Consider the following 21,812-nt stretch of genomic DNA (forward strand, 5'->3'; position numbering starts at 1 on the left):
GCGCTAAATGGTGCACGCAGTGCTGTATGAATTAAGAAGCAGTCCCTGTTGCAGAAGCCACAAAATAGCCAAGGACTCCTTTTACAAAGGTGCGTTAGGGCCTTAACGCACGGAATACCGCGTGCTAAATTGCCACGCGCGCTAGCCGCTACCGCCTCCTTTTAAGCAGGCGGTAATTTTTCAGCTAGCGTGCACTAAAAACGATAACGCACCTTTGTAAAAGGAGCCCCAAATGTGTAGGCAGCAAAATCTAAATTTGGGGATAATAAGCATTCTGATACCCAGCATGGAGCTGAGGTGGGAAAAATGAAACGAGTGAAAGAAAACCTCTGGAAGAAAAATAAGAGTCATATTCAAGTTTTGAGCAAAGATCAAGAAACAATAATAATAATAAACTTTATTTCTGTATACTGCCATACCAATGAGTTCTAGGCAGTTTACATCAAGTAAAGCTGGAGAATCAGCGAATCATATAAATGCACCACATATACATGTCATAAATACAGTATTAAAACAATTAAGATATACATTTATCAAACAAATAGGTTTTCAATGCTTTTCTAAATGAAATTTTGAAGGAATATGATAGTTTTAATGATTGTATAGAAAGATGGGAGGGGGAGGGTTTTTAATTAATTTACATATTAAGAATATAATGTATGATGTTCAAGCGTTATATGATAGTATTTCATGTTGTTCTTTTTGTGCACTTGATGTAAGTTTGAAAAAGAATAAAGAAATTTAAGAAAAAAATAAAAGCATGATAAGCTTGAGCTTGAGGAATTAGAATACTCCACCAGGTATTCATTTTACTAGCCTGGAATGCTAAAGTTTGATCAAAAAATCTTGTGTAATGAAAAGCTTTGGGTGATGGAAGTGCAAACCAGTAAGACTGGGACTTTAGATCATCTATTCTATTGTCTATTTATTTTGGCTTTTGGGAAATCAATATGGGGTCAAATAAATAGGTTATTAGAAAATCTGGTGGCTTTAACATATGATACTATTTTATTTGGCATGTCAATGAGAGTGAAGAGTCAGATTTCTTCAAAAGACAATAAGCTTTTACTTATTATGACAGGAGTTGCCATTCAACAGATTACATTTAATTGGAAAAATTGGGGCAGATTAAATTACAGTTTTTGGTGGAATTCTTTATGTCATCTATATAAAATGGAAAGAACATTAGCCACACAGAAAGGATATTTTAGTAAATTTTGAGATGTTTGGGACCATTAATAGATTATTGTAATGAGTAGTTAACATGTGTGTCTATTGGGCAGAATAGATCAGTGGTTCCCAACCCTGTCCTGGAGGACCACTAGGCCAGTTGGGTTTTTGGGACAGCTCTAATGAATATGCATGGAGCAGATTTGCATGTCTGTCACCTCCATAAGAACATAAGAAATGGCTTCGCCGGATCAGACCCTAGGTCCATCCAGTCCGGCGACCCGCACTCGCGGAGCCCAAGCCAGGTGTTCCCTGCTGAGAAACCTTGTTTACTCGTATCCCCCAATGTGATTTGCGAGAAGGTGTGCATCCAACTTGCCCTTGAATCCCAGAATGTTGGTCTCCATCACGACCTCCTCCGGGAGAGCGTTCCAAGCGTCCACCACTCGTGCGAAACAGAATTTCCTGATATTTGTCCTGGGCCTGGTGCCCCTCAGTTTCAGTCCATGACCTCTTATCCGAGTTACATTTGACAATGCAAATCTCTCTCATGCATATTCATCAGGGCTATCCCAAAAACCTGACAAGCCTGGTGGTCCTCCAGGACAGGGTTGGGAACCACTGGACTAGATAGACCGTTCAGGTATTTATCTGCTGTCATTTACTATGTTACAACTGAAGTAATGTAAGCAGGAGCACAGAGTTGCTTTTGGTTTAGCAGTGAGCAATACACATTAACAGGCAGGCACCCTACCTTCACACTGTTAATAAGTTGCCCATCAATGTAAAGTGCCACAGTGCTGTTCTTTAGCATGCCTTTACTCATCACCACCACAAGATGGTGCCACTGCCCCTCCAGGATGAGGTCACCACACCGAAAGCGAGCGCAGCAGGGGAGGATTTCATAAAATGAGGACTCTTCACTGAAGTCATCCACTAGAAGAGAAATATACATTTAGTCAAAACTGATGCCAGATTACAAGGATAACATCATTTAAAAAAGGTTCCTTCTCTTCTTCACCCCCATCCTCCCATCACTTATCTGAATTTTTTCTTCATATCTTCTTGGCCTTTCCCTCCCTCTAACTGGCCAAGAGTTGGAATAGAACCCCTTTTCCCCAGATGAACCCCTAATGTCCTCTTGCTAGGAAGAATAATTTCTTCTGCAATGAGCAACCAGCTGGCACATACCCTCCCTTCCCAATCAATCTTCACAACATACCCAAACCCTGCTTGCCTGATATTGCACTGTGGTTCCTCCTGCTGAGCTACACAACCTTTTCTCCACTGCTAGCCACATTCATATTCTCTCAACTTACCCGATATTGCATTTGGAGGATAATTTTAAGAAGTATTTTCCATGTGTAAAAGGGGTTTTACTCTCCTACAGTGCTATTATAATACTACTATTTTTTTAGCCCATTACATTAATGGGTGCTAGAATAGATGTGTAGACTTAGGCATTTCTTTCTTTCTTTTTCTTTCTGTATGTCTGTCTTTCTGTCTCTCGCCCTGGCCCCCTGTCTGTCTGTCTTTCTTTCTTTCTGTGTCTTTCCCCCTGTCTGTCTGTCTTTCTTTCTTTCTGTCTCTCCCCCTGTCCAGCAGTATCCCTTATCCCTTCCTTTGCCCCCCCCATGTCCAGCATCACCCCTTCCCTGCTCCCCCTGTCCAGCAGTAGCCCTTATCCCTTCCCTGCTCCCCCTGTCCAGCATCCGCTAGCCCAGGCAGCCACATTATCGAAGTGGGCTGGACTAGCAAATGCCCCATGGATGCTTTATGAAACCATGGCTGCTGCCGCTGCTGGTCCGGGGATGAGAAGAGGAGTCCCAGCAGCAGCAGCAGCAGCGTAGTCAGAAGGCAGGAAGTCAGCCAGTGTCGGAGATTGGGGAAGAAAGCAGGAAATCAGCTGATGCAGGCATTGCGCATGTGTGGCACAGTACCACGGAACAAGGAGGCACGGAGATTGAAGTGCACATGCGCACTAAGGATTTTATTATAGCGGATTACATGGGGGACACATGCCTAGAAAGTAAGCATGCTGAAAGCACTAAGCTATCCCTGCATTGGCATTTCTGGGGCATAGTTGGATGAAGTTCCAAAGGATTCACATACACAAAGAATACATTTGCAATTAGACTTGCTTTGGAGGGTGTAAGTTGTATTGAATGGAAATATTCATGGATATTTTTAAAAAATGGAATACTACCATCTAAATTTTTTTTCCCAATAAAACCAGTGTGCCCTTGTCATAGTTTTAAATGTTAGTGCACATTTGTTCAACAAATTTGTGTGAATGTGATGCAATTATGGTAGCATCAGTACGGGTTCTTTCGTTCTCATTGGTTCTTGCCTTCAAAACTTCTCCATCACTACTGGTAAGAGCTGCACATTGATTGAAATTGAAGATTTTTCAGAGCTGCTTGCAATCTTTTTGAGTGGTATGAAAGGTCCCTAATGCAATTTTTTGGGAAATGGGGAGCCTCAATGGACCAGAGTCAGCTGTTAAGTTTTGGGCACAAAACACATTTTGAGTAGTTTATTATTGTGTTCCAACTGCCTACTATTGTGACTTCTTCTTTTAAGGAACTCACCTCTAGTGCATGAATTCTGCCTGTAGAATGTCTAAATTTTTGCTTCTTAGTTTGATTCATGTTGTGTCCATTGAATTGTGAATGTTTTGCACATTTGTTGCATGTTTACAAGATGAATAAATCCTTGGTTATTTCAGCTGAGTTCCACTGGAGGGAGCCAAAACGTATGTCAGCACCATCAAACAAATTGTTCTGTCTACCTCATCTGAATTGTATGTAGCTTTTTTTCTTTTGTAAAGAAATATAATTTAACACTATTCTTCTGCTATTCTTGTCCTCTGCTGAGGCACCTATTTGCAGCTCTCCATTAAAACCTGAGAGATAAAAAGTTGCTGTTTTTTTAAATTCATTGTGACTGAACTTATGAATAAGAAATCCAAAAACGCTCTTAGGGATATTTGGAGCATTGAGATTAAGCAGTATATTTCTGCATCTCGATGGCCACGTATTTGGTCTTGGAGAATGAGGTGTACAGCATCAGCATCTATGAAACAAACTTGGTTCTTTTTGTTACATCGTTCTTTTTGGACCCCAGTTAGGCTGAATAAGTTAGATAATTCTAGATCTAATAGATGTTGGCACTGTCACCAATACATAGGAACATTAGACCATCTATTGTTTTACTGCCCTCGAATTCTGATTTTTGGGAAATCAATATGGGGACATAATAATATTTTAAATTCTGAGATTCCTTTAACCTATGAAATAATAATTTGTGGTACCATTTTGCATATCAAAGACCCTCTAGATAAACATAAAAAACGTCTCTTTTTAATTATGACAAGTACAGCTATACAATTGATTACACAAAACTGTTAAAACTGGGATCGTCTCAACTTTATATTTTGGTGGGCAAGTTTATGTCTAACATATAAATATGAGAAAATGAACGCTGCTATATTAGGGAATAATGAAAACTTTAAATTAATTTGGGGCCCATTGACGTCCTATGTGGAATCTCTATAGTTATGGTTTGTTATTAGATAATATGCACATCCAGGGAGGGGGGAGGGGGTGAATGGTAAATAAGGTTGGAAATATTTGTTGGAAAAATTTTGGTGGGGGGAGGGTATTAATATGTATGAATATTGAAAAATTTAAGTGATGTCTATATTGTAAAATGATTAATTTATTCTGTATTTCACTTATTGTATGTGTTTTAAAAATGAATAAAGAATTTATTAAAAATAAATTAAAAATAAAAATTCATTGTGACTGTGAAACATTTTTTCATTATTTCTATGTAAGTAGAGGCCTAAATCTTTGAGGCACATTTTCACATAGTTTATATAGTCCAAAAGCAAAACCCTTACCGTAATTCTGAAGTAGCTCCTCTTTTGTGGAGATGATCAGTGAGCGATCTTTGGCAGATAGTACTATGGCCAGGCAGACATAGTGCTGCTCGGAGGAGTTGGCTCGGCGCACAATAGTAAGAAGCCTGACTGGGTGGTTACTAGGAGGGCTACTAAAATGTTCAATGCAAAACCAGGTTGAATATGTTAGACCAGAAGGTGGTGGAAAAAATCTTTCACCTTTGAAGAAAAACAGGAAAAAAACATTAATCATACTCTTTAAAATATAACAGTTACTAACATTTAAATGACAAGTACTTTATATACTTGAATTTAAACCTAGATTTATGAGCCAAAAAACAGCCCAAAAATGGGGGCCTTAGTTTATATTCGAGTGAGCTTGCAAGATACACAGAATAAAGATGCAGAACCTCTTGTAGTACCCCATCTTTTTTTTTATGCTCTTTTAAACAATTTCACAGCCTTCTAAGGTTTGAGGAAAAGAATTGAATGGAAAAGAGAGGGATGACCAAAAAGCTCATAGAAAGGCTATTATAATAAGTTTAAGGATGTGTGGGGCCATTATTAAATTATTATAATGAATAATTGTATTTATATCTTTATTCATTTTTAATCATTCAACAAGTGTATAATTTAATATCATACATATTCTTGAAAACATCACTTGTAAGTCTATCAAGAAAAACAACAATTGTATATATATAAACCCATAACCCACCTCCCCTTCCCATTATTATTAATAGTATACACAATAAAATAAGAACCCTTCCCCCTCCCTAATATTCATGGTGTTTATTTCAATAAAATAACTGGTGTTTAATCATCACAAAAAGATGTCAATGGCCCCCATATTATATTATAATGAATAATTTACATTTTTCCCAAACTTGTGGTTTTGGGGTGGGGGTATTTGGATTTTTCACTAATAATATATATGAATGAAATAAGATATTATATTCATATGGTATATTTTAGTTATATATGAACTTGGGTGGGGAGTGAGTGATAAACCTTCTTGTTGTATATTATTGTAGAATTTCAAGTGATGCTATGTTCTAATTGTTGTTATTTACTGTACACTTGATGTATATGATAAAATGAATAAAGAATTTAAAAAAAAAAAAAAGAAAGAAAGATGGATGAAGCACAGAGCAGAAAAACCGATAAATTTGGTACAGTATAGAGAGTAATGCATTATTGATGGACTCTGTAACCTTCCTCTCTAATCTGGATCCTGGATCATAGCTTTCTCCTGCTCAGCCTATGGATTAGCCCCTCCATACCTCAATCAACCAAAATAACCTACCTGTTGAATGGCTGTCTTGCATGCACACCGAAACAAATGGACAGAAAGAACAAGTGGACAGACAGATGCGAGGACCCCCATTAATGCATTCCCCCAAACACAATGAACACATAACAACAGCTAGACACAACACACAGTACAACATGCAAGAGACAGATGTGAGTGCATGGAAAAGCAAACCAATAACAGGCAAATAGAGAAACGGAGAATGTAGAATAAAACCAGCCCTTTCCCCTTACCCGTCCCAATTCCACTGAGCACAGCACCATCAATAAGACCTGTTGTGACGGCATTGTTTGTAGGAGAATTATGAGGAGCCAGACTTGGCAAGAAAAGGCAGCTGTGAAAAGAGAAAGACCACACATTAGAGATATCAGCATACTTATCTTTACCACAAAGACATTTTAATCTGAATTTTCCAACGTTTCACCAACAACGGCATATAATCCAACCTTCCTGTTAAATGCTGGCACTGTAATCTAGAACCAGGGACATTAGATCACTTACTTTATCATTGTCCCTACATTAAAACTTTTTGGAATTCAATTTGGCTACAAATTAACAAATTAATGGAAAATCATATAGCAATATCATATGATACAGTATTATTTGGAATGATGATGAGGAAAAATAGTCAAATTTCACCAGAAAATAACAAGCTTTTATTAATAATGACAGGGGTTGCCATTCAACATATAACCAATAATTGGAAGAATTATAATAACCTAAATTATACATTTTGGTGGAATACAATATGTCACATATTTAAAATGGAAAGAACAATAGCAATACAAAGAGGGACATATACCAAATTCATAAAAATATGGGGGCCATTGACAAAATACTGCAATGAATAAATATTAAGATTTCTCTTCTTCTTTTCTTCTTTTAAGTATCTTTTTTATGACGCACATAGAGGGGGGATAATGAAAATAATATTTACATAATATGTTATAATATGTTATATAATATGTATGAATGAAAAATAATAAAAGGATGGGGGGAGGGAGAGGGGATATAAATATATTTAGAATATGATGTATTAGATATAAAAATGATATTGTGTATTTATCAATTGTAATTTAATATTTTGTACATTTTATGTAAAATTTGAAAATTAAAAATATTATATTAAAGTAATAAAAGGGTGGGGGGAGGGAGAGGGGGAAAATCAAATTTAGATATATAATGTATTAGATATAAAAGTGATACTATGTATTTATCAATTTTATTTTAATATTTTGTACACTTTATGTAAAATTTGAAAATAAAAAATAATGGAAAAAAAAAAAAAAAAAACAACCTTCCTGTTATGAATAAATCCACAACCACAGAGTGAGAAGGAAGAGAGAAGAAAGCAGGGACGCCCAGGCAGGGCAGGATTCATGCTAAGGTAATTTAGACACATGCCTAGGGCCCAAATATTTGGGGTATAGGCCTCATAAAATAGGCCTTAATCTGACCTTGTCTGAGTACCACAATAGATGATATAGTCAATTGTAGCTGCTATGTTACTCCATACATGATGAACTGGAATCATTAGCCAGCACTGTGAATTGCCTCCTTCCCTCTGGATTCATTACAGTAGGTCAACATCTGAAAAGGGTACTATCAGCCACCATCATGCATTTTTCTTTCCCTACCATCCTCAACCCTTCCTTCAATCCCTTAAGCCAGGGGTGTCAAAGTTCCTCCTTGAGGGCCGCAATCCAGTCAGGTTTTCAGGATTTTCCCAATGAATATGCATGAGATCTATTGGCATGCACTGCTTTCATTGTATGCTAATAGATCTCATGCATATTCATTGGGAAAATCCTGAAAACCCGACTGGATTTCGGCCCTCAAGGAGGGACTTTGACACCCCTGCCTTAAGCAAACACCCAGCACTCAAAAGTTGCAAGTAAATAACCAGACAAACAGGGGGTAGGAGTTTTTAAGACTGGGCAAGTGCTTGCTGGGGTCTGGAAGGGTAGAAGGTAGAACACTTAACCTTTTCCTATCGTGTGTCCTGGATGACGGGACATTCCAAAAATGACATAGACAGTGGATAAACAGTCTGTATGGACATATAAAGAGCCAGGAACACAAAATATTTGAATTTACAGACTTATGACTTATTTACATTATGTTTACAATAGCCGTAAATGATAACGGTGAATAATACAAAACTTTGCTAAAATAATTACGATTAGAACCAGCGTAACGTAAAATTTATTACGATAGGAAAAGGTTAATGTGGTTAACAGAATATGGTGGTAATTTTAACAAATATTAAGACAAAAAATTTAAACAAAAGGAGAAAGGATAGGGATATGATATTATAATAAAAGGAGAAGGTACAGGAGAAAACATCAGGGAAGTTGGGATATCTGGACTAAGCTTCTTCTCTTTTTTTATTATTCCTAAATCTCGAAAGTGTCTTTGAATAGAAAGGTTTTAAGATTGGATTTAAAATTATTTAAACTAGTTTCCTGTCGTAGGGTTAGGGGAAGGGCATTCCATAATGTTGGCATAACTACTGAGTAAATGGTTTTCTGTGTTGTATCAAAGAACAACTGTCGTACCAGGGGATCACAAGGAGATGTTGTTGAGATGAACTCAGTGACCTTGAGGATTTGTAAGGAATTAAAAGCCTGCCAATGAACAATGGGGAGTGATTGGCTTGAACTTTAAATGCCAGTAAAAGAGTTTTCAATGAGATTCTGTGAGTGATAGGTAATCAATGAGCTTTTTTAAGAAGTGGGGAAACATGGTCAAATTTTGTGCCTTAAAAATAATTTTAATAGCAGTATTTTTGAATTATCTGTAGTCTCCTTATCTGTTTTCGGGTGATTTCCTGGTAAAGAGAGTTGCAGTAGTCTAAGGTGGAAATGACCAAGGGATGGATAAGAATATTGAGAGATTTTGGGTCTAGAAGAGACGAAATGGAGTTTAAAGAAGCATTTTTGCACTACAGAGCTGATTTGGGCTTTAAAGGAGGGTATATTGTCAAGAATTACTTCTAAGAGTTTAATAGTTGATATCAACTGGATTGGAGTGGAAAAGATACATAATTGGGATTTCAACGATTCATTTTCTTTGGTTGGAAAAAGCATAGCCTTCATTTTGGTAATATTATGGGCAAGTAGATTTTGATATAGCCTGTTATTAATAAGGATAAGTTTTTAGTTAATTTCCTGAATTTGCGCTGGGTTGTCTGATTGAACAGGATGAATGAGTTGAATATCATCCGCATAAGCAAAGACTGTAAAGCCACCGGATTGTGTAATAGTAAGAAGAGGAAAGAGGTTGAACAACATTGGCGATAGAATGGAGCCCCAAGGTACACCTAAATCTTGTGTGTAGCATTCTGATGAGGATGTTGGAAGGCAAACCTGGTATTGTTTTTCAAAGAAATATGATTGGAACTATTTCAGAGTGATCCCTGAGATACCCAATGATTTTAGGTGGTTAAGGAAAATTTAATGATCAATAGTGTCAAACTCTGCAGACAAATCTAGTGAGATCAGGAGGACTGATTTTCTTTGATCAATGTAATTCCAAATGGTTGTAACTAGGCCTAGCGGTGAGAGCTCTGTAGAGTGATGCAGTCTGAAAACCGGTTTGATTAGGGTGCATTGCATTTGTTTGTTCCCGAAACAGTGTCAGCTGATTAAAAGTAATCTTTTTGGTAACTTTAGCTATTGAGCAAAAATTGCAGCATTCATCAGAAGTACCTTAAGGTAGTTTCAAGATTAGCTTAATGCTGGTTAACTTCCATTGCTTTGGCATATTGCCGGTGGAAAGGCTGCTTCCTATTAAACTTTGGATGAAGGGTCCAAAGATGGAGAAGTGTTTTTTAAGTAGAAAAGGTGGCAAAGAGTCAGAATGGTTACCTGACATGTTGACTGATTGGATTGTTCTTTGAATTTCTGACAGTGAAGGGATACTGAATTTGGTAAATTAACTAAAAGAAATGGAGTTTTGGTCTATGGTGAGAGCAATTTTTGTTGTACTGGCGATTCTCAGCACAATAGCATGCAAATTATATGCATGCTATGTGTGCAGAAAATTGCTGGTAAAGTATGGGGAGGGAGGGGAGGAGGAATTGTGCTCAGAAGAAAAATCACTAGCACAGCTCCTCCACCTGCCTGCCTGCCTGTCAAAAATAAAAAGCAGCCCCTGCTTTCCCTGCCTGAACCAGCAAGCAGGAAGAGCAGGGGCTGCTTTTTTTTATGGGCGCAGCAGCCACTATATAAAAAAAGAGCCCCCCCACAACAGCAGGCTTCTCCACAATAGCCCCCTGCAACACCAAGCATGATGGACTAGTGGGCTACCCTCTGCCCCCTCCATTCCTTTTTTTAGATGACCGACAGAAGGGATGCTCACTCACTCCTGCCAGCAGGCCTGCCTCTTCAAAATGGCAGACCTTCCCCTTCCCAGTGCATTTTGGGATGCACCAAGGTGGGGCCATTTTAAAGAGGTGGGAAGAAGTGAGCATCCCTCATGCCGGTCTTCTAAAAATGGTACCGGGGGGGGGATCGGAGGGGGGGACGGCCCACTGGACCACCAAGCTTGGTGTGGTGGGAGGTTATAAGGAGGGAGCTTGCTGTCGGAGGGGGGGTCCACGACACTGCGGCAGGAGGAAATGGGCATCCCCCCTTCCGATCTTTCACATAGGGTAGGGGGGCATTGGGTAGGAACAATGGCAGGGGAGCACTAGACTACTAGGCTTTTTGGGGCTCCATTTAGGAGGAATCAGGGGCCATTTGTGGTAGGTCAGAGCTGCTTTATTTTCCTGTCAGTGCCTGAGCCAATCAGCGCTCTGGAAAGTAAGGCTACAACAGCTCAAACCCTGCCAGTAAATTTCAGCCCTGATTCCTCATAAATGGAGGGGAGTTCCTTTTTGAGAATTGCCCAGAGAGGTCATTTTAATATTAATGACCTCATTATAATACAGTTTTAATATTAACAACCTCATTGTACTACATTTGTATAGTACAATCGGAAGCTGCTAGAAAGCACAGAAAAAACCACGGTGAGCCGTTTTAATAAGCGGGCAGTAAAATATGTGCATTTAACGATGGTTTAACACCATCATTAAATGCAATGGTGACTTTAGAGAATCAGCCTGTAGGTGGGGGAAGGGAGGGGGTGGGTGAGAAAACCAAGCACACAATAACTGGGTAAAGAGTGTAGATAGCTTAAGATGGATGAGGGACACTCAGATGGGTGGAGATCAGGAGTATTCTGAGGCTGAATGGGGAAAATAGGGGGACTTGAGAACTGAATATGGATTGGAGGAGGGGGGGCAGCAGTGAATTAGCAACTGAGTAAGTAGGCTGATTTGTTAATATATTTTTAAAGTATACATACTCAGGGATCCTCAAATAAATAAATAAAACTACCATCAAAAGGAACTATTTAAGAAATAAAATATTACACATAATGAAAACAGCAAATAGCTTACCTTTGCAGGCAATAAGGAGAATGAGTGGTCCAAGATAATTTACAGGACTGATAACATTTAATATTACATATAAGCAATAAAGAAAAGAAGAAATGGCAAAGCATATGGAAGAAAACAATAAAATAATAGCACCTTATCCTATTTAACCAGAGGCAAGCCAGTAAAACATTTGCTACAACATTTTTTGACAGATTTACTATCTAGAAAATTCTTTAATTGAACAGATTCATAAAATATACATACATTTCTTGCAACTTCAAAACCAACTTACACAGAAAACTAAGAGGGAAAACATTTCTCAAAATGAGACAGTTTTTTTTTTTTCTTAGAAGCAACTGGTCTGTTTCGATCTTATTTCCCGGGAAGATTGCTGATTTGATAAGCAGTTGGGTTGTAGAGCAATATCTCCTCCCCTCTATGATGTCATTGCCCCCCTGATTGGTGCAGAGCACATCTAGGAGGTATGGTCTGTGGTGGCTGTAAGCTCAGCTGTTGTATCAGGAAAGTTTTGTTATTTGTCCAATTTAGTTCTCCACTGGGAGCGTTTGCAGTACATTATGTGCTAACCCAGATGCAGCAGAATTGCAAATACAGAGATTTCTTTGTCGGGTGAAGTAAGGCTGGTTCCTGGGAGCCTGACTGTAGACTGAACGGTAACGCTGTGGAGCCCAAAGTTGAAGGAGTTGGGAGACTTCAGAGTGGAAGATTTAGCGTAGCCGCTTCTACTTGCAGCGCTGGATCGGGACCTATTATAGCTAAGTTGATTTATATGCATGCTCAGTTGGTGTTGTGGAATTGTGACATTACGTATTCCCGTGAGGTTTGGGTGAAGCTGAAGATTCAAGTTGCTAACTGAAGATATAAGTTGTTAATTGAAGAGTGATGGAAGAACTGGTATAAGTGTGTGGAGTTTTTTTTAAGATCTATGAAGCTGAACTGAGATCTTTTTTTCTCCACATTTAAATTGCTATCTTTCCCCCTTGTGAGTGGTGGGTTTGGTTTAACACTATGGGCTCCTTTTACGAAGGTGCGCTAGTGGTTTTATCGCACGCACCGGATTAGCGCATGCTAGCCGAAAATCTACCGCCTGCTCAAAAGGAGGCGGTAGCGGCTAGCGCAAGTGGCAATTTAGCGCGCACTATTCCATGCGCTAAGGTCCTAGCGCACCTTCGTAAAAGGAGCTCTAACTGTATTTGCAACGCTAATGTGATGAGCTTCCCCAAGCTAATGCTAGCACATGTTCTTTTTCAATTGTATATATGTAATTGAAATCCCCCTTTATTATACTGTTGCCCAATTCTCCTGCTTTCTTAATCTCTGAAAACATTTCTTCATCTGTCTGCTCATTTTGTCCCGGTGGATGGTAGTAAAACCCTACCTTTATATTCCTTCCCTTCACACATGGAATTTCTATCCATATGGATTCCACACTGTTATCTATTTATTTTATTTGATTCAATTCCTCTTTAACATATTGCACAATCACCCCCCCTCCCTCCAATCTGATCTACTCTATCCTTGCAATATAATTTGTACCCAGGTAATACAGTGTCCCATTGATTGTCCTCCTTCCACCAGGTCTCTAAGATGCCTATTATATCTACCTCATCATTCAGTGCTATATACTTCAACTCTCCTATTTTATTTTTTAGGCTTCTAGGTCAGTGGTCTTCACAAATTTTAAACTGGGGTCAATCTGGATCCAAACCAGCTGAAGAACTACCAAATATCTGCTCATACAAGGCCTTGAGACTGCTAATAAGTGTTTGTTGATGACATTCATTCCACCAGCCCACCTTAACAATTTATTGAGTGCATTCGCCTGAGACATGCATAGTCCTTCAAAATCATGTGGCTCTTCCTGCCATCCACTTCTCCTTTTCTGTTGTGAGCTTGAGTACAGAGGTAGAGCGCAACAGAAAAAAAAAAGCTAGAACGATGAAGGAGGCCACCCTAAAGTAGAGGTCTGCACGGGAACGGGGATCGCGGGGATCCCGCGGGTCCCGCGGGGATCCCGCGGGTTCCCCCCCTGGCCCACGGGACTCCCACGGGGACGCCCCCTGGCCCACGGGACTCCCACGGGGATGCCCCCCTGACCCATGGGACTCCCACGGGGACGCCCCCTTGCCCACGGGACTCCCACGGGGATGAAAACAACCTACCTAAATTCTGGCGATGCAAGCATGCAGCTTACAAGTCTGGCGTCGGGTCGGGAAATAGCCATGTTGAGCAGTGAGCTCAGCACGTACACAGATGAAAGCCTTGCTTGCTGATTGGTCCGGCGGCCCCGCCCCACCGTGCCGCCGGACCAATCAGCAAGCAAGGCTTTCATCTGTGTACGTGCTGAGCTCACTGCTCAGCATGGCTATTTCCCGACGCGGGCATTAGGCTGTTTTTTGTCATTTCGGGTGGGGGATGGCAGCGGCAGCGGCAGCAGCAGCCTGAAAAAGAAATCATCCTGGCCGGGTTCGGTGTCATGCTCCGGAGCTTCTACAGCCTTCCTATCTCCCTCTCCCTTCTACCTGCGGCTCTCTTCGGCAACAACGATCGACACAAGCTTCTGGCGTCGGGGCCTACCCTCTGCGAGTCCCGCTTGTTTCAACTTCCTTTTTCCACAAAGGTGGGACTCGTAGAGGGAAGGCCTCGATGTCGGCAGCTTGTCTTGATCACCGCTGCTGACGAGTTGCTTAAGAGAGCCGCGGAGCAGGGGGGTGTTGCCAGGTGCAGGTAGAAGGGAGAGGGCCAGATGCAGGACTCGTGGGTGAGGGAGGAGAAGAGAGAGAGGGGAGGGAAACAAAAGGAAATATTTCATACTGGGCTGGGCCGGAGTGGAGGTGAAAGATTGGAGTGGAAAGATTCTGGCTACCGGGTGCATTAACAAAGGAAAAGGGGGGAAAGCTGAAAATGGAGATAGTGACACAAAGAAGAGAAAGGGTAAGCAGGACCTTCTGAATAAGGATAGAGATACAGAGGGGACATGAAGAGGAGGTGAAATAGAGACATAGAAGTAATGCTGAAAAAGTGTGTGTGGGGGGGGGGAGATAAAGACATTGAAAGGGCAAATGGTGAATATGGGGTAAAGACAAGGACAGAGACAAATGAAGATTCTGAAAAAGTGGTGAGATACGGATATAGGTGAGATGGACACAAAGAAGGGTGATGCTGGAAAATAGGTGGAATGGTAATTCTGACAGACACAGAAGGGAAATGCTGGATCAAGGAGAGATGGGGCTCAGGCTGGATGGAATGAGGAGAAATGCCTTGTTGGCCCGGAACTTCCTCTCCTACGTCAGAATTGACGTCAGGGAGCGGAATGCTGGTCAGCGCGACGCTTCTGCAGGGAAAGCTTGGGACAGCGGTGGCTTGGGGACTATTCCCCGATGGCGGTGGCAGCAAACCGAGTGGCTTGGGGGAGGGCACGGAGAAAGAAAGAAAGGGGGCAGACAGAGAGACAGAAAGAAGGGGGAACAGAGAGACAGAAAGAAGGGGGAACAGGGAGACAGAAAGAAAAAGTTGGGGGAGAGAATGAGGTCTGGAGGAGAGGAAACATACAGGAGGCTGAAAGAAAGGAAGAAAGATTGGATGCACAGTCAGAAGAAGAAAGTGCAACCAGAGACTCATGAAATCACCAAACAGCAAAGATAGGAAAAATGATTTTATTTTCAATTTAGTGATCAAAATGTGTCTGTTTTGAGAATTTATATCTGCTGTCTATATTTTGCACTATGGCTCCCTTTTACTAAACCGCAATATTGTTTTTTAGCGCAGGGAGCCTATGAGCATTGAGAGCAGCGCGAGGCATTCAGCGTAACTCCCTGTGCTAAAACCTACTATTGTGGTTTAGTAAAAAGGGAGGGGGTGTATTTGTCTTTTTGTATTTTGTTACCGAGGTGACATTGCATAGAGTCATCTGCCTTGGGAAATGTATATGGCAGATATCTTTGTTTTGTGTTCAAAAGAAAAGGAAATGCATTTCTGGTTTTATTTCTACAGTGTTGAAGTACTTGTTGGCCCTTGCTGTGACTGGTGGGGATCCCCAAGCACCGCCAGCAGAGGACCTCCTCTAGAGATGGTCAGAACTCCCCTCCACCAAGCGCAGCAGTCGCTGGCAGCATCCATGAGCCACTGAGGTGCCAGCATCTGTGACTCAGGGACGCTACTGCTGCCTGCCAAGCTTGGCAAAAGGGACCCCAGGCCAACTGCAAAGGAAGTCCTCAGCTGACAGTTTGTGGGTTCTCATCAGCTGAGTATTTATATTTTTTATTTACATTAGAGGTTCTGGTAGAAACCCATTTACAAAGTATGTATTCTTCCCAATTAATATTTCCAAATTAATAGTCTCTTTGCTTATTTGTAAATGGGTCTCTACCAGAGCCTTTAATTCAGTAGCATAATTAAATAAAATAACTATTTCTGAAGTTTATAGGGAAGGATGGTGACGGAGGGGATTCCTCGCGGGGACGGGTGGGGACGGAGGGGATTCCTCGCGGGGACGGGTGGGGACGGAGGGGATTCCTCGCGGGGACGGGTGGGGACGGAGGGATTCCTCACGGGGATGGGTGGGGACGGAGGGATTCCTCACGGGGACGGGTGGGGATGGGTGGGATTTTGGCGGGGACGGGTGGGGACGGGTGGGATTTCTGTCCCCGCGCAACTCTCTACCCTAAAGGTCTCCAGGAGCCACCATCGGCCTCCAAGTCTTGTACTGAAGAATATGGACTAGTTTCTATCTACTGTGCAGCAGCACCTCTTTAAAAATAAAGAAAAAATAAGCAAAAACATTAAGACTAGGTCGGATGTAATGTTGTGTGTAACTCACCTAGAACATAACATTTTTAAATAAATAAATATTTCTACTTGCAGATGAACACTGCCAGCCCTTACCCAAACCCTTCCAAAGATGTGTCAAACTCAATAAATGCAGGAGTGACTGATGATCCATGAAGCCTGATGTCATGCGGGGTTGTCATGGAGACCAGACACTTCACTCGGGTCAAGGGCACAGTGCTGCCTTCTGCTGACTTTACAAGGCTCCGACTTATTCGATAATGGTTGTCCTCATTCACGCCAAATACACTGTCAGATCCCAGACCATCCATGGACAGGATCATACTGCCTATAAAAGCACAAGAGAACAAGCCTTAGGTTAAGATGAGACAAACACCATAGTTCCTCACACTTTCAGGTTCTCAGACGAAGATGCAGTTCCAGAGAAGAGGTTAGTACCACTAGTAACAAATTTAAAACAAGTTGTAAATTAGTATGTTTCATGTTTGCCCTGAAGTGGGACTGTATTCTTTACCCACCTTTTTACAACAGAATCCTATCTGGAGGAAATACTAAACTAAACTAAACTAAACTAAACCTTAGGTTTGTAAACCTCCCCTCCCCCTCCTTTTTTTTTTTTTTTTTTTTATAAAGCTGTGCTAGCAGCTGCCACTGCAGTAACTGTCCCAAAGCCCATAGGGCAGGGGTGTCCAATGTCGGTCCTCGAGGGCCGCAATCCAGTCGGGTTTTCAGGATTTCCCCAATGAATATTCATGAGATCTATGTGCATGCACTGCTTTCAATGCATATTCATTGGGGAAATCCTGAAAACCCGACTGGATTGCGGCCCTCGAGGACCGATATTGGACACCCCTGCCATAGGGATTTAAAGGGCTTTGGAGCTTTTGCCATGCAGCTTTGTAAAAGAGAGGGTAAGATCATGAATGCCACTTCCCATAAAACTACTTTGTAATGATAGCCCATATTTTGTAGAATTAAAATGTAAGAGACTCTTTTATAAGGGCTCTTATTTATTTCTTACTTAAATTTGCATGCCATCTCTCGACATGCATCTTTACGTTTGTATAAACTCCTGCGGAAATACTGCTTAAATTGTGAGCATTGACTTTTTCTCTTGCTCGGGAACAGCAAATATTAGCCTTCACAAAATTTGCAATTAAACTGTGACGCCAGCTATACTCCACCCAAATTCCTCCCTTGCACATGCCAACTCTACAAAAGAAGCACACACTTGGACCACATCTAGTTTTAGGTGTGACCTAATTTTATAAAAGGTATTTTACATGTGTAAATCAGTGTTTACACACAAAAATGTTTATTAAAAATACCCTCCTAAATGCCAAACTGGTGTTTGCACACAAGCCGTGACATTGAACAAATGGCGAATGAATAAAAATGGCTACTTTTCATATCCAACAGAGGGACTGTCGAGGACATTGTCTGAGTGGACTTAAGGTCCTGCAGTGATAAATATCAAGGGAGTCGATCCTGTAAGTATTCGGGAGCCCAGTCTAGTACCCCTTATTTACTTTCACTCAACGCACACCATTTGAAAGCAAGGGTAGGTTTTGGAAGAGGATCAGAAAAAGGAGGAGGAGATCTTGAGGAAGAGACTTTCCTCTTTCAACTTGCTTGCTTAATTGTGTTAGGATTCTTTTAGCTATAGCTGATATCATACAATCACGTTACAATCGTGTTATGTGTCATTTACTCCAGTGTATGTTACTGTCATTTTAAACATATTTAGAAATTCTTAGTACTTTTAAGGGGGAAGTTATCAACATGGGCTATCACTACTGTAAGCCATATTATTTTACCTTCAACCCCAGTTATCAGTAACTAGGTCTCACTGCCTAAAAGGGGACCTGTGTTAAAATATATGAGCAAGTGGTAAAATAACACATCTTAATGGTAGTCCATATTGATAACCATGCCTAAAATTAATAAAGAAATCTTCCAAGGAAACTAATAAAAAACTGCAGTGAAACAGACATTGTTCACCATCTTCAGTGTGTTCACTTTGGATACCTGAAGCTGGTGGGACATAATATCCTATATAAATATGAAATCAGTAGCACTGGTAAGAAAGCAATGAACATTTTCTTGTACATACTTCTCATCTCTGGTTCATAACTTAGTGAACTGGGTTTATGGACTCTGTACAATTTTAGTAGCTTTTTGTCCCAGGCTCCACAATTCAACGGATTCGCTAAACGCAGAAATTCCCTGGGTAAGAAAAAAAAAAAAAAAAGTCAATAAAAACCCTAGTTTTATTTAAAATCTGATGTTGACTGAGGTTTAAAAACATTAGAAGGTGTTATTCATTTTCTGGCTGCCAATCAAGTAACATGACCTCCTGTAATTCACATTTAATGTTACAAAGGGTAATGTGGCAAATGAATGAGGAAGTATGAGATTTTTTTTAACAGTAGAAAACCACAAGGAAATAAACACCATGAGTACTGTATCAAGAAGAACTTAAGACATGGCAAGATTGCTCTAATCAGATTTCAGCTTACTTCAAAACTCTTGGTTCCACTTGCATCAGTGTCTTAATAGGTGGAAAATTCTTAGGCCCCAATTCACTAAAGTCAGTGATCGTCGCTAAACCTGTTTTCACAGGTTTAGCCACGATCGCTGCAAACCGACCCAATTCACAAAATGGCCCACTGCGTGTTTCCCCCTCGATCGTCCATTTCCCGATCCAGCCATGCAAATTTGTAAAACCCCATACAAAATAGCAAAGCGAATAATTCACTAATATTTGTTTGGCTATTTTGCATCGGGTTTTACAATCCTAAAACCCGACTACTGTAGACCTGTCGGTTGTGTTACCGACTGGTCTGCTGGGTTTTTGACAGGTCTGCCTGTTTTGTTTTTTTCATTTTTTTTTCCATGGCACAGATATTTTGCATGGCCAATCAGGCACTTCCTTAGGCTCCTCTCTAAGGCAGTCCCTGATTGGCTCATGTGCCTCCCAAGGGAGGAACCCAAGGCGCCTGAGCCAATCAGGGACTTAGATCCCTCCCCGTGTATCACATGATATACCAGGACGGGGCCTAAGGCCCGCATTGCGCAGGAGGAGGCTGGAGGAGCAGGAGGGACTGAGCACCCCTCATGCTCCCAACTTAAAGGTATGGGGAGGGGGGTACAGAGACGGTGTGGGGAGATGATCCAACCCGTCCCAACCGCGGGGGACCCGACGGCAGGAGGAAGTAGGCATCCCTCTTGTCATAAGTTTGGTGGGTGGACGGCAGGGGGGAATGGACCAATATAAGGAGAGAGTGGGCATCCCTCCTGCCATATTTAAGAGCGGCGGGGGACGTCTGTGGCAGGAGGGCATGGGTATCCCTCCTGCCATTTTTTTGGTTTGGTTTGGGGGGAGGGTTGGGGTGATGTCAGGAGGCTTTTAAAATAAATAAATATATATATATTATTGGGCAGATATTTTGTGCGTGTAATACACACAAAATATCTGTGCCATTAAAGAAAAAATGAAAAAAAAATTAAGCCTCCCGAGAGAAGCCATGACAGGGTGCTTCTCCTGTCACTACAAACTTGATAGAGAATCAATCATTGTTTAAAAATCGGCCAGAGAATCAGCCAACAGCAACTGAGTCGCTATATTTAGTGAATCTTGACCTTACTCTGGTCATCCAGAAATTTGTAAAATTACTACTATCTGAAAACCCAGGGCCAGGAAGAAACCAAAAGGAATCTTAGGCTTTTAGCTATATTGAGGGTAATTTTATATAAAGTTATCTAGGTAGGAAATCTAAGTACCGTATATACTCGAATATAAGACAATCTGAATATAAGTCGAGGTACCTTTTTCCCCTAAAAAAGGAGGGAAAAAGGTTGACTCAAATATAAGTCGGGGGAGGCTAATATTCATGTGTCCCACCCTGCCAGGATCTGTACCCTGTTCTCCCTTACTCCCTGCCAGGCTCTCCACCCTGTTCCCCTTCCCTGCCCTTTACCCTGTCCCACATCTCTCCCGATATCTTGAAGGCCTCAACCAAGCATGCCGTATGACCTGGTGGTCCAGTGGTATGCCAAAACAGGAAGGATCCCTCCCATCTCCTGTCCCGGCAGACTCTGACAATTTGTTTTACTCCCTCCAACCTCCCTCCATGTACCTTTTTGAATCCCGCTGTTGTGTTTGTTTGTTTTTGTTTTTATTGGGGGGGGGTTCTTGACAAATTTTTTTCTGCGCATCACCAGCGATAGGCACATACAAATATAGTGCATCTTCGCTGCTATCAGTCGACCTCATTTGCATGCATGATTATTTGAGAATGTCTCACTTTTTTAGATTTGCTATCAAAACAGCTGCATTAGCAGACCGTCACTTTTTAACGTGGGTTTTTGAGAATCTTGGCCTTCGTTTTCTTACCATACCAACCCTAATGCCTTTAGGGTATTCTACATCTTTTGTTCTCAGAGTCAAAGAACAAGATTACCTTGAAGACAGGCAGGCTTAATAAGTTTCCACTCTTAGTGGCCCAAAAAGAAGCTAAACAAAAAAAGACAGGGGGAACTGAAAATCTGATAATCTATCATATAATCTATCGTATTTCACTCTAAAAAATGATATTAATTCTTTACATCCAAACATCCAGATTCTGTAACTAATTCCTACAGCAATCCTGTAAGAACATAGTAACAAATTTCAACTTAACCTCTAAATGCTCAATCTGATTTTCCAATGCTTACAGGACACTGTCTCACTAAACACAAACCACAAGGCAATAGGTACAATGTGGATATACCCAATGACAGTTCTGCTTAAGGGCAACTGACCAATTTGCTCCCTTCCCCCTCCCCCCCTAGTCCTTTTACAAGCTTCCTCTCTCTGCAGTGATCTATGAAACAGTGGCAGTCTAACCTCAATACCATAGGTTCCAGTGCTTGAGAGGCCAGCCTTTCAAACATCCTCTGGAGTGGGGGGTGCAGTGTGTGATCCTCATCAGCAAGTGCAGCGCTGCATCTCTGTAGGAGCCGCTTGTGGAGTCCCGCTTCACACATGACTTGCTGGTTTCTCTCAGTGTGCACCAGTGATTGCAAGATGTTAGCCACGGCAAGCTGCAGGTCCAGGGCATGCTGACAAATTACCATATATACAGTGTAAGTTAAATCCTACTTAGCATAAGCTTTAGTGTATTATTATTAATATCATCATCATCACCTGCACA

The 21,812-nt window shown here is 41.1% G+C and overlaps 1 protein-coding gene across 5 annotated transcripts in view; it reads right to left on the reverse strand.

Annotated features, from left to right (window-relative positions):
- The window catches only part of WDFY3 (WD repeat and FYVE domain containing 3), a 642,313-nt gene that overhangs the window by 279,678 nt on the left and 340,823 nt on the right, over positions 1-21,812 (reverse strand). For all 5 annotated transcript variants that reach the window (XM_033914678.1, XM_033914667.1, XM_033914648.1 and 2 more), the window contains 6 exons: positions 21,506-21,720; positions 18,731-18,843; positions 16,714-16,945; positions 6,620-6,720; positions 5,075-5,293; positions 1,925-2,106 (listed from right to left, as the gene is read on the reverse strand). In XM_033914678.1, the coding sequence (XP_033770569.1) occupies positions 1,925-2,106; positions 5,075-5,293; positions 6,620-6,720; positions 16,714-16,945; positions 18,731-18,843; positions 21,506-21,720 (1,062 nt within the window). The remainder of the gene's footprint in view (positions 1-1,924; positions 2,107-5,074; positions 5,294-6,619; positions 6,721-16,713; positions 16,946-18,730; positions 18,844-21,505; positions 21,721-21,812) is intronic.

This window comes from Geotrypetes seraphini, chromosome 1, assembly GCF_902459505.1.
Source record: "Geotrypetes seraphini chromosome 1, aGeoSer1.1, whole genome shotgun sequence".
Lineage (NCBI taxonomy): Eukaryota > Metazoa > Chordata > Amphibia > Gymnophiona > Dermophiidae > Geotrypetes > Geotrypetes seraphini.